The sequence below is a fragment of the Petaurus breviceps genome, unplaced genomic scaffold (genome assembly GCF_028583685.1).
Source record: "Petaurus breviceps papuanus isolate PSGF00001 unplaced genomic scaffold, PetGlider_PUasm1.0 183, whole genome shotgun sequence".
Classification (NCBI taxonomy): Eukaryota; Metazoa; Chordata; class Mammalia; order Diprotodontia; family Petauridae; genus Petaurus; species Petaurus breviceps.
This window is the reverse complement of record NW_027185791.1, coordinates 14,451,963-14,467,348: the sequence shown is the minus strand read 5'-3', so window position 1 is coordinate 14,467,348 and position 15,386 is coordinate 14,451,963. Positions and strand designations below refer to the sequence as shown.

Below are 15,386 nucleotides of genomic sequence, written 5' to 3'. Positions count from 1 at the left end.
TTGTCTGGGTTCTCCACCTATTCAGGGGTTATTTGTAAGTATCCAAAACTCCATCTTCAGAAAATTTTTAGATACACATCAATTAGGAAAACTGCAAAAGCATCCTTGTACCTTATTTGGTCAACTCTCCACCTAATGATACCTTTTCTAAAACTGTGTGATAGATCTGAAAGTAGTTCATTCAACACTAGAAGATTTGTCCTAAAATAAAAAGCAGGAAATAAGGATAATTAAATTCTGTACCTCCCACTCCACTTTCTCAACTTAAAAAAATCACTGTTCTCAAAGGCCACAAAAAATAATTGAGTAGAATGTGATCAATTCTGTTGGCCAAAGATGTTAGCCACACACACACGCACACACACACACACACACACACACAGTGAAGACATTGAGGATATAAAGGCAAAAACAGTTCCTGTCCTCAAAAGAACTTATATTATTCCAATGAGGGGAGACCACACATAAATATACAGGTACAATCAGGATGTGTTCACAGTTTGTATATGGTAACCTTAGAGAGGAAGGCTTCAGAAGCTTGCGATATGAAGAAAGGCATCCTGTAGAAGGAAGCATTTGAACTTAGTCTTGAAGGAAGTTAAGGAGTCTAAGAGGTAGAAGTGAGGGAGGAAAACATTTCTGGCATGAGGACCTAGTACAGGGGCCTGGAGATGGGACAGTGAGTGCCATGAACAAGGAAAGGAAAGCAGACCGATCTGGATACATTCTGGAGTGCACTGAAGGAAGAAGGGCGTAAGATTGTCAAGGTAGGAAGCGGCCACAAAAATGTCTCAAAATCACTGAATACAAGTTCCCTACGAGTGTGAACCAAGAGAATAAAAGAGATGACATCATTTAGGAAACTGCTACTCCCATAGATCACAATCCTAACACTTCATAATTCAGTAACTCTTTTTAAAAAAAGATACGATCAACAAAAAGCCTTAAAACCCACCTTGCAGCAGGTGGGAGGTACTTTATTAGTGGGGAAAAGTCATAGAAAGAAAAAAGTATAAGATAGCAAGAAACTTCAGGCCTTTAATGTTCCCCATAATTTGACTCCACCTTACATATCCAACCACTTTTTCCAACGCTCCTCAACAAGTCACCCTTTGTTCTAAACGTGCCTATCTCTTTACTGTCCCATGAACGCACCTCTCGTTCCTGCCCTCCGTGCCAGGAACCTTCATTCCTTCCTTTCAAGTTAGTCTTCCTGAAAGCCTTCCAGGATCATTCAGCTCTAACTGCTCTTCTGCAGTGCATTTCCACAGTACAATTGAACGGTTAATCGTCTGTTACTTTTTATTATTCCTGACTGCTTTACATAGGTCAGTTTTGTTTCTACTTGCACCTTAAGTGAAATAAATATATAGGTGGAAGACTGGCCTAGGTAACTTGTAGTTGAACACAATTCTGTTTTAACCATAAGAGATTCCGAGATGCAGTTCTAAAATTTGACAGACAAGGAGAGTGAGGTCCAGACAAAACATTTCCTATCTGCCGGGCATGTTCTAATTGCCGGGGACTTGCCCAAAGTCATATAGCAAGTTGGTGACACAACAGGAATGAGAATCCCAATCTCTTTAACAGTCTAGTCAATTGCTTTTCCTGCTATAGCCCTGGGCATCTAAGGTCCCTTCCAGCTCTAACATTCTATGATAAAACCAGAAGTTCTCTGAGGGCAAGAACCGCGTCATGCTTTTGTATTGCCCACAAGGCCTTGGTTACCGTGGCCAGCACAGAAAAGAAACTCAGTATGTATTTGCTAATTGGTTATCATATTCCATCTTCTGTCCAACAGATCATGATGTCTCCAAAGTACAGACGTTTAATGGAGCACAAAGGGCTGTGGAAGCAGCTTCTGTTCACTTACTAACACAAAAATTCAAACACTAGTAAACGTATATGAAGGACATTTACTCTAACCTTTAGCCACTCTTAAGACCTTTGCTCGAACTTCTAAAGGGACAATTGTCTCAGCAGATGTTCCCTGATGGAAAAATGTGACTGAGTCACTATAAGATTATGTTTAACTTTCGCCCTTCTATGTGCTTGGGCAGTTCTGTGGTACAATCCTCCCTACATTACTCAATTCATCTTTGCATTAACTTATTAGTTTGTTTTGGAGGCAATGGGGTCAAATGACTTGCCCAGGATCACACAGCTAGTAAGTATCTGATGCCACATTTGAACTCAGGGCCTCCTGACTCCAGAGCCAGTGCTCTATCCACTGTTATCTAGCTGCCCCCAAAGAGTTTTAAGACTCCAAACTGAACGGAGGAGCTGATACTAACATGACATAAGGTCCTTATGGAAAATTACCTGAAGGATGTGGAAAAAAAAAACTAGGGGTGAAGAGAGAAGGAACTGGGAAAGTTTTCCTTGGCCCCTACACCACTAAGACACAACCTCTTCCATTCCTTAATCATTTCCAAAAACCAATTCTTAGGCAGGTTCAGTAGCTTCTCAGGCCTCTAAAACCAGGAAAACAAGGCAGCCTATAGGTAAATCACCACTACCTTAACCAGTCCTGCATGCCAGTATAAAAAATACACCCGCCCAAAAAAGATGTTTGACCAGTCCACCCTTCGGCCTGTAAACTAACCAAGTCACAACATTCTTGACTACTCCTCTAGCAAAAAGTCTGCCTTGGGCAAATGAGCAAACAGCTTTTTGGTAAGAAGATCCTCAACAACGATTTGTGCAGCCTATCCGGGCGGGCCGTCTCAGGGCTTTGCAGCCACTTCCCTGATACACCTCCCTGTCATCACACTAGTATCAAGGAAACTATCAGTGTTGCAATTCCACCCCCAGCCCCTTCCCACCCAAACCAAAGATGCAGCAGAAGTCTTCACATAAAAAGGACGGATCACAGACTGAGAGGCAGAGGGATCTCAAGGGGACAATCTAGGCGAATCCCCTCACTTTAGAGATGAGGAAACTGACACCCAGGGAGATTAAATGATGTGCCCAATGTCACACCTACAGTAAGTGTCGGGATTAACGTCTGAACCCTGGCCTTCTGACTCCAGAGCCAGTGTTCCTTCCACAGTGCCATGCAGAGAGAGGGAGGAGGGCGAAGGGAGATAGGGAAGAGGGGAGGGGAGAGGAGAGAGGAAAAAAAAGAAGAAGAGAGAGGAAAGAAGAAGGAACGGAGGGAGAGAAGAGAGAAAGGAGAAGGAAAGAATGAGAGGAGAGAGAATAAGGGAGGAAAGAAGAGGAAGAAGAAGAAGGGAGGGAGTGATGAGGTCGTCAGGGAGGGAAGGTACCGCTTGGCACCACAAGGATGGCTCGGGTTGACACCAGGCAGTTGGCACCGCTCAGAGGACCTTGCCCAGGCCACCCCACACTCTCCTGCTCTGACCGGCCTGAGCAGGGTCCTCGGGCAGGGGCCAACCCCCCGGGGAAGCATCCAATCAGATGCTCTGGTCGGGGGGAGGGGGGGCCGGCGCTAGGGAGATGACCCGGGCACCCACTCAAAAGACGCGGCCGGGGCCTGGCACCTCTCCCTTGTCCGTCCCAGGCCCACGCCACCGCGGCCCGCACAGTGCCCGGAGAAGGAAGGCTGGGGCTGGACCAAGACGCCCCGAGATGCCGCCCCTCCACCCCCACCCCGAAACCGCCCTGAGGGCCTTACCGAGGCACTGTCCCACCGGGGTGCTGAACGGGTTCCCCAGGAGAAACTCCATCTTGCGAGGACAGCACCGCAGGCGGCGGAGGCTCCGACCAAGCTGCCCGCCGCCGCCGCTGCAGCCGTCGCAACCACCCCCTACGGCTCTCCCGGCCTGAGTGACACTTGCCCCCTTTCCCGAACGGCGAGCTCGGGTCTCCCGGCCCCTCCTGCCGATCTAAGTCCTCATTGGACCGTGCCTCCGTAGCCTTCCACCCATTGGCCATCGACCGTCCTCCGAGAAGCCCCCCCGCATTTACCCCGCAGCCTCTGATTGGACCGCGGGGCAGGTAGGTCATTTGAGCTAGCTTTCTGGTCCCGGCCCCGAGTCGGAGACCCTCAATTTGATTCGCCAAAATAGTGATCTATCTGAAGGCTTCCCATAATAATTGGATTAAAAATGAGGACGTCACCACCACCTCCCGCAGAGGCGGGCCGACGAGGGCCCCGCCCTCAGAAGACAGCGATTGGAGGGAGATTTGTTTTCTCTGTGACTGGTTGGTGAGAAAAGCATTTTCCCCCACCCAAAAGTTTGGACATGTGACCAGTCAACTTTCACCTTGGAGAGTCCGTCATCGGATTTCCCCTTAGCAACCAGACAGTCGCGTTATCCTCCCCTAGCAACCGGGCCAACTTCTTCGAGGCTGAAACGAGTCGGAGGTTAGAGCTCCGGAAGGTGAGATATCCCGAGCTGAGAAGCCAGAGCGGCCTTCGGGGACGGACCAGAGGGGAAGGGCGCCGCAGCCTAGCCTGATCCCCCAGGACCCCGCCGGGGCCAGGGCGGACGGTAGCGGAGTCAGGGACTGGTGTCGGGACCCCAAGGTCTAACCTCGCTCCCCCTCCCCCACCCCACTCCTAGCTGTCGGTCCGGGATCTGGGCCTCGGAGCAGCTAGTCCGTGCCCACGGGGGTCAGTCTCGTCATCCCCGCGGTGGGGACGCCTCAGCCCGCGTTGTCGCCGTTTGGAAGGGTCCTTGGCTGCTGGGGAAGTAGCTTCATGTATTCGAATTAGCACTGTTTGGAGTTATAACTGTAAAATACGATGATTAGGTCTAGCCCAATGGAAATATGCGGTGCTAATTTGAATATTGTCACCACTTATTGCTTACATCTCCCCTCCCTCTCTCTCTCTGTCTGTCTCTCTCTGTCTGTCTGTCTCTCTCTCTGTTTCTCTCCCTTTCTACCTCTCTCTTTCTCTCTCTCTCTTTCTCTCTTTCTCCCTCCCTCCCTCCCTCTCTCTCTTTCTCCCTCTCCTTCACCCTTTCTTCTCTCTCTTTTCCCCTTCCATCCTTCCATCTATCCATCCTTCCTTTGTCTTTTCTCTGCCAACTTTCTTTATTAATGGAACAATTCTTTTTCAACAGATCCCTTCAGGGGATTCGTTATTTACACCACTCTGAACCTAGCCAGAGGTTTCCAACCATCCTTTCCCTGCAGCAAACCTGTGAAGTGGAGAGTGCAAGTATTATCCTCATTTTACAGTTGGGAAACCTTAAGGAGGTGAAATAACTTTCCCAGTTACTCATCTAGAGTCAGAGCTGTGATTCAAACCCAGAACTCAACTGGCTGCTTTTTCCACTCTATTTTCACTTTATTCTCTCTCTTTCCTATACCCCTACCAATGCCCAATACAGTTCATTCCAGATGTAATCGATGTAGAACACGAGGTAGGCCGGCTGAAAGGGAATTGAGATGGGAGAGGAAAATCGCAATGCTCACAGCCATACCTTCGGGGGGGGGGGGGAGCTTTGTCTAATCCACGGGTGGGGACCCCTGGCCTTGAGGCACCCTCAGGTGCAGCCTTTTGTCTGAATCCAAGCTTCACAGAACAAATCTCCTTAATAAAAATTGTTCTGTAAAATCTGAACTCAGTCAAAAGACCAGGTAATGATCTCAGACCACCAAGGCACCACCACAATATATGCAAAGCTTCACTTGACAGGTGTCTTGTGACTACAGGTCTAAATTATATGTAAGATATATATTACAAGCCAAGTATTAATAGCAATAATAACTACACTAGGCCTATGAAACCACAAAATTAGTGAAACTATTTAGAGAACTAACAAAACTAAGCAAAATTAACAGAGAAATATTGCTACAATACAATCATAGCACCAGTACAAAGCAAGGAAGCGTAACAAAAATGCTAGTAAAAAGTATGTTTATAGTAACTAGTTTATAGTTCATAGTCAAAAGTATGATAATTAACATTTCTATATCTTACCTATATGTTAATGGATAAATATATATATATATATATGAACATATATTCAAAATATATGCTACATGGATAAATATTCCTATTATTGTCCTCTACTTCCTGCTCAGCAGAGAGATAGACTGGTTGTAATTTTAGTCTTTCTGTCCTTAGTCCCTCCAAAATACAAATCAGTGTGTAGGCATTGTTCACACCTAAACATCAACCTACAGGGCATAAAGTTGATGGCTTTATTCCTGCTAAAATTGTATGCATTTTCAAGATAAGCCATATGCTTTCTCCACTGAGACTTTTTTGTTGTGGTAACAGTGCCTTCCTTCATTCATCAGAATGCAGTCTAAATATTTGGGATGCTATTCTCTTTGAAGGTAGCAAGATCTCATTCTAGACTTCCTGATGCCAGCCAAGTCTCACAGTTCTTTGGGCAGTGAACCTTCAGTGAACCTTGATCAGAATAGATCCTCACAGGATGTCTATATACTGAAAAGTACTCTTACATGATCATCGGTTTGTACTGCCACTGACGCACAAAAAGATGGCACCTCTGAAGATCCCAGAGCCTAAATCCAGTGCCTGGAACCTTTCAAGCATACTATACTCCATAATATTTTAGCAACTGTGGACACTTTCTGGTTCTTGGTTGGATATACCAGTACATACTGTGGGCATGAATGAATCACACTGACTGCATCTTGTGACTCAATTCTAGATCTAACTCAGTTCCCTTTCTGTTCAGTTATGGATCTAGTTCAATTTCTGTCTTGTTAGAAAACTTTATTGCATTGTTTGAACCTAGCATTCATTGCATGGTGGGGAAACTGGACCACCTCTCCTTGCTGCTGCTTAAGGACCTAGGTTATGCTGACCAGAAATCCAGTCAGATCTAAAGACTGATGCAAAGAGTTTCCTCACAATTATACATCTCAGGCAACCCATGTCTTATCTGAAGACTGACCCCATACTGGCCAATCTGTTATTGTTTCCATATTCCATGGATTGAATACAGACACTTGTGAGGAGTGGGATGGCTCATTTTTCGATTTCAGGGAATTACACCTGTTCACTCTCCTGCTCCCAACTTGGAAAATCCCTAATCTTTCCTCCAGTTAGGAATCAAATTTCCTAATTTTGCATCCTGGTTGTACTGTTGTAATTGTATTCTTTTAATTAATTGATCTTATTTGATTAATTTTTTAATGCATAAAAATCTGTCTCCCCCTGTATTCAGAGTTCAGTATCAAGCAGAGGTGGCCTTATCCAAATTTATTAGGCAATGGCATACATTGCTTAATAAACCAATATGCTCAGAAACTTGAGCCTTTGTTTCCTCAGTCATTTCATTTTCTACCTTGTCATGACACTTAGCGGTCAGTTTCCACGAGTGTATAGTTTGTGTGCTTTCTGTCTCCTTTTAGAGATGGGAAGTCAATGCTAGAAAGTTCTAAGGCTTGCTAGTGCTTACATTCTCAAAACATGAAGCATGAATTGTAGTATATTTTTTACACATAACCAGGTACAACTCACACTTCTCAGTGACATCTGTAGCCATTTTGGGCTAGCTCTGAGGGTCCTTTATTGGCGTATATGTTCAAGGCTATCAGGTAAACGTTGCAAAGCTTTAGAGCAATATTCATTGGGTAGCACCGCCTGCTTCCTCACACCATACACACACCACATCTCACATCAGTGCCAGCTCAGTGCCATATTCCATTGCATAGCTCCAACTTCTGTTATCATCTCAGCAATGAAGTACCTTCAGAAAAATAGCATTTGAGCCCTTTTCTAACTGCCTCATTTCTTGTTTTATATCTTCAGGCAGTCCCTCATCAGCCATCTGATCTCTTTGCCAGTAATCCAGACAACTGAGGCAAAAAATAAACGTTGTTAGATTAAGTATGGTTCGTGTATGCTGCTGGTATCCTGTATAGTGGAAGTCTCAGACTTTTAGCTATGATGACATCTCCCTATAGTCCGCTTCCTTGGGTGTTGACATATAACTCACTGCTTCTTTAGGTGTTACCATAGTATCAATGTCATGGTACTATGGAAAGGGCATCTGTTTACCAAAGACTTGGAAGCACTAAGTCTTTCCAACTTGGTAGTTAATGCTAAAAACATAGTTTACCAGTGCTGCCACCCATCTCTGGCATCCAGCAGCACTGATTGGGATATGTCTAAACCATATTTGTAACTTTCCCCTGAAAATAATGGCCTTACATTTTTCAGTAATAGCCCACTTCAAAGCCAAAAAAGCCAGGTTGTGGATGGGGTAACATTTCTCACTGTCACTAGGTCTCTCCTGGCAAATGCAACTGGTTCCATGTGACCATCACTTTCTTGGTACGGATCTGCTCCCAAGTCTTCCCAATATAAGATAGCACCAGTGTGGGTATGAGGCAGCTGGTCAAGTCTTTGAAAGCTTATTCACATCAGTCCGTCCATCATTCTCCAAATGGCCTTGTTGGTTTTAAAACAACTTTATGTTTTTTTGTCTTCTTGCTTCTTGGTCGCTTAAATAATATATGTTCAAATAAGGTCATTTCAGTGGCTTAGCAGCAGCAGCAGAATTTTTAAATAATAATAGTTTTTAATAAATTTTTATAAGACCTGCCAAATCCAATAAAGTCCTTAGATTTCAAAGGTTCTTTGGACATGGCTAAATCAGGAGCATGTCTGTCTTCCCAGAAACAGTATTCATGCCTTTTAGCAGTACAATATGACCCACATACTTGACAGGAGCTCTACAAAAATGGCACTTGTAAAATAAAAATTCTAGACCGTTTTCCTCTAGCCAGTCCAACCTTTCATCAGACTTTCTTCTTGTTCGTCCATGTCAAGAGTTGGCAAACTTAGACCTGCAGGTCAAATCCAGCCTGCCTGTTTTTGTATGGCTTGCCAGCTCAGAATGATTTTTACATTTAGCTCACAGGTGTACAAAAATAGGCAGTGGGCCAAGTTGTCCTATGAGCCATACAGAGTTTGCCAAACCCAGGTCTAGAGTCTTCCCAAGACCATCATGTCATTAGGGCACACCAACGCTTCTAGGTAGTTCGTGTCTCCAAATACTTCCTACACCAGTCCTTGGAAGGTGGCAAGTGTTCCCAAGATGCTTTGGAACATATGTTTAAACTGGTAAAATCCAGCTGGAGAGATGAAAGCAGTCTTTTCTTTATCTTCCTCTGCCATAAATATCTAACAGCCATTGTGCAAATCCAATAAAGAAAACGACCGGCTGCCTAACCCCAAATCCAGGAGCTCTTGAACTCTGGCATGGTGCGTTGGTTCACTTTTTGCTGTTGTTCAGCGTTTGGTAGCCGGTGTACACGCGTGACTTTCTGTTCTTCTGAAGCAGCGCAATTATGAGCGATGCACTGGTGGTGACAGTGTTCACTAACAGCTTCTTTTTTTTCCAATGTAAAATTTTTTTATTTTGAACAATAAACAGTAAAATGAGCTTTCCCACATACACAGTAGAACAGAAAAAAAGAGTTTTAAATGAAACTTTTGGTATCGATTACACACAACTTGCTTTTCTTTTTAATTATATAACAGATTTATCCTGTGATTTAAAAAACTGTCCGGCCTGCCTGTGGTTGTTTTGGTCCTTTCCGTTTTCTTCTGTGCATTTTAAAATAAGAGACCTCTGTGATCCCTTCCTTCCTTCTCTCTTCCCTTCCTTCCTTCTTCCTCTTTCTTTCTTTCTTTCCTTCTTTCTCTTTTTCTTTCCTTCTTTCTTTCTTTTTTCTTTTTTCTTTCTTTTTCTTTCCTTCTTTCTTTCTCTTTCTTTTTCTTTCCTTCTTTCTTTCTCTTTCTTTCTCTCTTTTTCCTTCCTTCCTTCCTTCCTTCCTTCCTTCCTTCCTTCCTTCCTTCCTTCCTTCCTTCCTTCCTTCCTACCTTCCTTCCTTCCTTCCTTTTCTTTCTTTTTGGCTACCTCACTATATTCTCCTTCCTCCTTACATTCCCCTTTCCCCAACTCTGGTTAAAAAAAAAAAGAAAAACAAAGTTCTCATAGCAAATAGGTATAGTCAAACAAAACAAATGTCTACATTGACCATCATATATCTCCTTTGAGTATATTAGCTCTCCGTCAAGTGATAGGTAACACAATTCATAGTCCTTTGGAATCATTGTTAATAATTTGATTGATAAAAATTCTTAGATCCTTCAAAGTTGCTTTTCTTTATAGTACTATTGTTGTTATATATAAATTGTTCTCCTGAATCTATTTACTTCACCCTGTATCAGGCTATTCAAATTTTTCTGAAATCATCCCTTTTGGTATTGTTTTTTTTTTTAATTTAAATTATTGTAGTTAACAAAGTGTTTTTCTTCCACCTATTCCCCTTTTGTCGTTTATGTTTGTTTTTTGGATGGGGGGAATGCAAGGGGTTTAGGGTTAAGTGACTTGCCCAAGGTCACACAACTAGTGTAAAATGTATGAGACCAGATTTGAACTCAGGTCCTTCTAACTCTAGGGGCGGTGCTCTATTCACTGTGCCACCTAGTTGCCCCACCTTTTGTCATTTTTTATAGCACAGTTATATTCTGTTACATTAATATACCACAATTTACATAGGCATTTCCAATTGACAGATACCGCCTTTATTTCCAATTTTTTACTAGTGCTAAAGGAGTTATGTAAATATTTTTTGTACACACAGACCTTTTCCCTCTTTTCTTATCTCCTTGAGGTAGTGATATCATTGAGTCAAAAGGTATGTACAATTTGGCGACTCTAGGAGTGTAGTTCCAAATTGATTTCTGCAGTGACTGGGTCATTTCACAGCTCCCACAGCGCCTTAGTGCACCTTGTTTTCCTTCAGTCCCTCCAACAATTGTCATTTTCCATTTTTGTCATCCTTGCCTCTCTGATGCATATGAGGTGGGACCTCAGAGTGGCTTTAATTTCCATTTCTTCATTTATTAGTGAGTTAGAAAGATTTTTTCATATGGTTGTGGGTAGCTTGGACTTCTTCCATTGAAAACTTCTTATTCACATCCTTTGACCACTGAGAAATAGATCTTATTCTTATGAATTTGAATCAGTTCTAAGATATCTGACCATTATCAGAAAATTTTTCTATTTCCCTTCTAATTTTAAAGGCATTGATCTTACTAATGTAAAAAATGTTTAATGTTATATAATTAAAAACTATCCATTTTATCTTCTGTGATCCTTTCTATCCTTTGTTTTTTGATCAATGTTGCCTTTACCCATGGATCTGAAAGGAAATTCTTCCTTGCTTCTCTAAATTTTTTTTTATGGTGTCACAAAAGGTGACTTGCCCAAGGTCACACGGCTAGTTTGTGTGTGTGTGTGTGTGTGTGTGTGTGTGTGTGTGTGTGTGTTAAGTGTCTGAGGTCAGATCCTCAGGTCCTCCTGACTCCAGGGCCGGTGCTCTATTCACTGTGCCACCTACCCGCCCCAAGGAGTTCATCTTGTTCCAAGATATGAGATAATATTCTAATATTTCTATCAGATGGCTTCCCAGTTCCCCCAGCAATTTTTGTCAAATAATGTGAATCCTTACCCCAGGAGCTAGAGTTTTTAGGTTGATTGAACTATGCCACTGTGTTCATTTGCTTCTATATGTTAGGTAATTTTCCCACTGATTGACATCTGTCTTTTAATAAGTACCAAGCAGTTTTGATGATTACTACTGTCTGGTATAGTTTGAGATCTGGTCCTGTGATGCTCTGTTCCTCCTTGAGATTCTTGACTTTTTGTTCCTCCAGATGAGCTTCATTATTATTTTTCTAGCTCTATAAAATAATCCTTTAGTAATTTGGTAGGAACTAAATAAATAAATTTATTTAGGTCCTATCATCCTTTTTATTATATTAGCTTGACCTGCTTGTGAGCAATTAATAATTCTCAAATTATTTAGGTCTGCCTTTTTTTTTTGTAAAGAGGATTTTGTAGTTGTATTCATGAAATTCTGGGATGTGTCTGTTTCCCAAATATTTTATCTGTTCTAGAGTTATTTTAAACAGAATTTCTCTTTCTTCTGGGTTTTGCTGGTAATATAGAAAAATGCTAAAAATATATGTAGATTTATATCCTGAAACTTTACGAGCTATTAATTGTTTAAGTTATTTTATTTAGTTTTTTGGAGGTTCTCTAGATAAGCCATCATATCATCTACTAACAGTGATAGTTTTGTTTGTCCCTTACCTCTCTCTTGATTTATTTTTTATCTTATTACTATAGCTAACATTTCTAGGACTATGTTAAATGGCAATGGCAAAAATGAGCATTCTTGCTTTACCTCTGGTATAATTGGAAAGGCTTCTAACTTCTCTCCATTACATATAACGTTGATTCTGCATTTAAGAAAGATACTATTTAGCAAATGAAGGGAAAGTGCATTATTCCTGTGCTTTTTTTTTTTTTTTGATGATCACTATTGTGTGGTACAATTTGAGATTTGGTTCTTCAAAGCTCCATTTCTCCGTGAGATTCTTGATTTTTTGTTCCTCTAGATGAATTTCATTTTTATTTTTTCTAGCTCTATAAAATAATCCTTTATTATTATTCCCGTGCTTTCTGGTTTTTTCAAGAAAAGAGGGATTAAACTTTGTCAAAAGTCTTTTCAGCATCTATTAACATAATATTTCTTTTTTTTATAAAGATGGTATGTTATGTTTATACTATACACATACCTAGTATAAATTCAATTTGTTCATAGAGCATAATGTTTTACTCCGTTTTATGACTTCTTTACTTATGCTTTATTTAATATTTTTGTTGATTTTTATTTGAATTATTCATATATAATTTTCTTTTCTCTGCTTTCTCCTTGGTTGAGGTATCAAGGTCATATTTATGAAGTATAAAGAGTTGGAAAGCATCCCTTCGTTTCTTTTTACAAACAGTTTATGTGTTATTGGAATTAATTGTTCTTTGAATGTTGTAAATCCATTTAGCCTTGGAATCTTTTTCTTTGGAAAATTTGGAAATTTATTTATGGTTTGTGCAGTTTATTTTTCCTGATACTGAGTTATTTAAATAATTTACTTCTTTAATATGAATATTATATATTTTATAAGAATTTATCTGTTTCATCTCTGTTATCAATTATAGTGGGCAAAATGCTTCTGAAACTTTATTTCTTCAATTGTGAATTCTTGTTTTTAATTTTTTAATTCAATTTTCTTTTCTTCTCTTTTAAAAAAATGGGTTAGCTAATTGTTTCTCTATTAGTTTGAAAAATCTTAGTTTTATTTACCAGTTTAATAATTTTTCTTTCAATTTAAAAAATCTCTTTATTTTTAGAATTTCTATTTTTGACTTGTTGAATTTTTAGGCTTTTTGTTTTGTTTTTTGCAGGAGGGGAGAGGTGCATGCCCAATTTATTGATCTATTCATTCTTTTGTTGATGAAATCATTTAGAGATGTAAATTTTTCCCTAAAGATTACTTTTGCTGCATCCCATAATTTTTGGTATGTTTTCTCCTTTTCCTTTACTTTGATGAAGTTTTTTATTCTTTCTATGATTTGTTCTTTGACCCACCAATTCTTTAGGCCTAAATTATTTAGTCTTCAATTAATTTGTAATTCTTTCTTCAAAGGTCCTTTACTAAATATTTTTTTATTCCATCATATGTAAAATGTGTTTTTAGCATTTCTGTTTTTGTGCTTTTGTTTGTGAGATTTTTTTTAAGTCAGTGTGAGAACAGATTTTGTAGAGGCACCACGCAGTAATCCCAGAAACTTATCATAGCTAATTTCTAAAATTCTATTCAGTTCCTTAACTTTTTTCTTGTTTATCATTTTTGTTACATTTATTGAGATCTGAAAGAGCTACATTGAGATTGCCTAGCATTACGGTTTTGTTGTCCACTTATCCCTATAACTCGATTAACTTTTCCTTTAAGAATTTAGATGCAAAAATAAAAAAAAAAAACAAGGGAGACTAGGTGCCACAGTGAATAGAGCACTGGTCCTGGAGTCAGGAGGACCTGAGTTCAAATCTGGCCTCAGACACTTGACACTTACTAGCCATGTGACCTTGGGCAAGTCAATTAACCCCAATTGCCCTGAATTCCCCCTCCAAAAAGCAAAAAACCCAAAAAACAAGAATTTAGATGCAGTGCCATTTGGCATATATATAGTGTTGATATTGATTGATTTATTATCTTTTTATTATATCTGTTTTTTAGAGTAGCCTTGTTTGAATACATGATATTTATTCTTATTTTTTTAGCTAACCTGAGGCATAATAGATTTTTCTACTTAATTTTTAAAAATTTATTATTTATTTATCTATTTTTAATGTTTTTAATTTTGAGTTTCAAATTCTCTCTCTTACTTCCACCCCCCCTTCACCAATGGAGAAGGCAAGCAATATGATATCAATTCTACATGTGAAATCAAGGACATAATAGATTCCAGTAGAGCCCCTCGTATTCATTATGTGTGAATCTTATGGTTCCGAGTGCATTTCTTGTAAACAACACATTCCTGGCCTTTGCTTTCTGATCCATTCTGCTGACCTCTGTTTTGGGGGATCAGTCCATCCCATTCAGTCTGTAGTGATGCTTGTTAATTGTGTACTTGCCTTCATCCTGTCCTCTTGCACTTGTTCCGTTCTTTATGAAGTGGAGAAATAAAAGAAGTTTGCCCGATACTTGTGATCCATGTAAGTGATCTTTTTCTCCTCTACCGGCCCCTCCTTTCTTCCTCCTTCTTCACTCCTGGTCACAAATTTTTACTCTTTCTTTCCTTTCAATCCATCTTTTATGCTGCTCACTGCAATGCTGGAATTTGTTTTGCTTTTGACTGCTCCGTCACATCTTTCTATCCCTCTTAAACTCCTTTTTCCCTCTCTCTCTGTCCCCAATTATTTCCCTTTGATATCCCAGGCTGTGTGTGTGTGTGTGTGTGTGTGTGTGTGTGTGTGTGTATTTTCAACCTTCTTTTGTCCATTTAAGTTGAAAGTTAACAAGATGGTCATTCCTCCATCTCTACTTTCCTGTGCCATCTCTTCATTTCACATAACCCTGTTACGTAAAATGATACAGTTCCTTTCTTTCCTCTCCCTTTCCTCCCTAATACACTCCCTTTCCTTCTGCTCCTAAAATAAAATCACTTTTAGACCCTCTCCCTATTCGCATGTGAACAATTCATAATAACATAATCCTTTCCCAGTGATCAAATGCATTTTACTTTCTATGTTTCTCTTGACTCCTGGGTTTGAATTTCAAAATGTCCAATTGCTTCTGGCCTTTCCACCGGGAGTCAGTCGGTTAATAAACATTTATTAAGCACCTGCAATTGCCAGATAATGTGCTAATCTCCGAGGATACAGATTAGGAAAAAGCAGCCCCTGCTCCCTAGTTGCTTGTAGTCTAATGGGGAAAGACAGCACACAAAAGAAAACTGAAAAGTGGGGAAGGGTGGGGAAAAAGGTGCCTGGCTTGGGGCCTTGGTGGAGTTCAGTCTAGGGTGTGCAGCTGTGGGAAATGAGGAGTTGGCTGGTCCATGAGCCCTCTT

General features: G+C 40.6%; 2 protein-coding genes across 6 annotated transcripts in view; one reads left to right on the top strand and one right to left on the bottom strand.

Moving 5' to 3' along the window:
- TOM1L2 (target of myb1 like 2 membrane trafficking protein) overlaps positions 1-3,850 on the bottom strand; it is a 151,148-nt gene extending 147,298 nt beyond the window's left edge. For 2 of the 5 annotated variants that reach the window (XM_069087874.1, XM_069087876.1), the window contains exon 1: positions 3,638-3,850. In XM_069087874.1, the coding sequence (XP_068943975.1) occupies positions 3,638-3,689 (52 nt within the window). In that variant the 5' untranslated portion in view covers positions 3,690-3,850. The remainder of the gene's footprint in view (positions 1-3,637) is intronic. The other 3 variants (XM_069087872.1, XM_069087875.1, XM_069087873.1) reach the window with 3 other exon arrangements.
- Positions 2,385-15,386, top strand: part of DRC3 (dynein regulatory complex subunit 3) — a 107,525-nt gene continuing 94,523 nt past the window's right edge. Inside the window, exon 1 of the mRNA XM_069087877.1 lies at positions 2,385-2,987. The gene's annotated coding sequence lies outside the window, so the exon portion shown is untranslated. The remainder of the gene's footprint in view (positions 2,988-15,386) is intronic.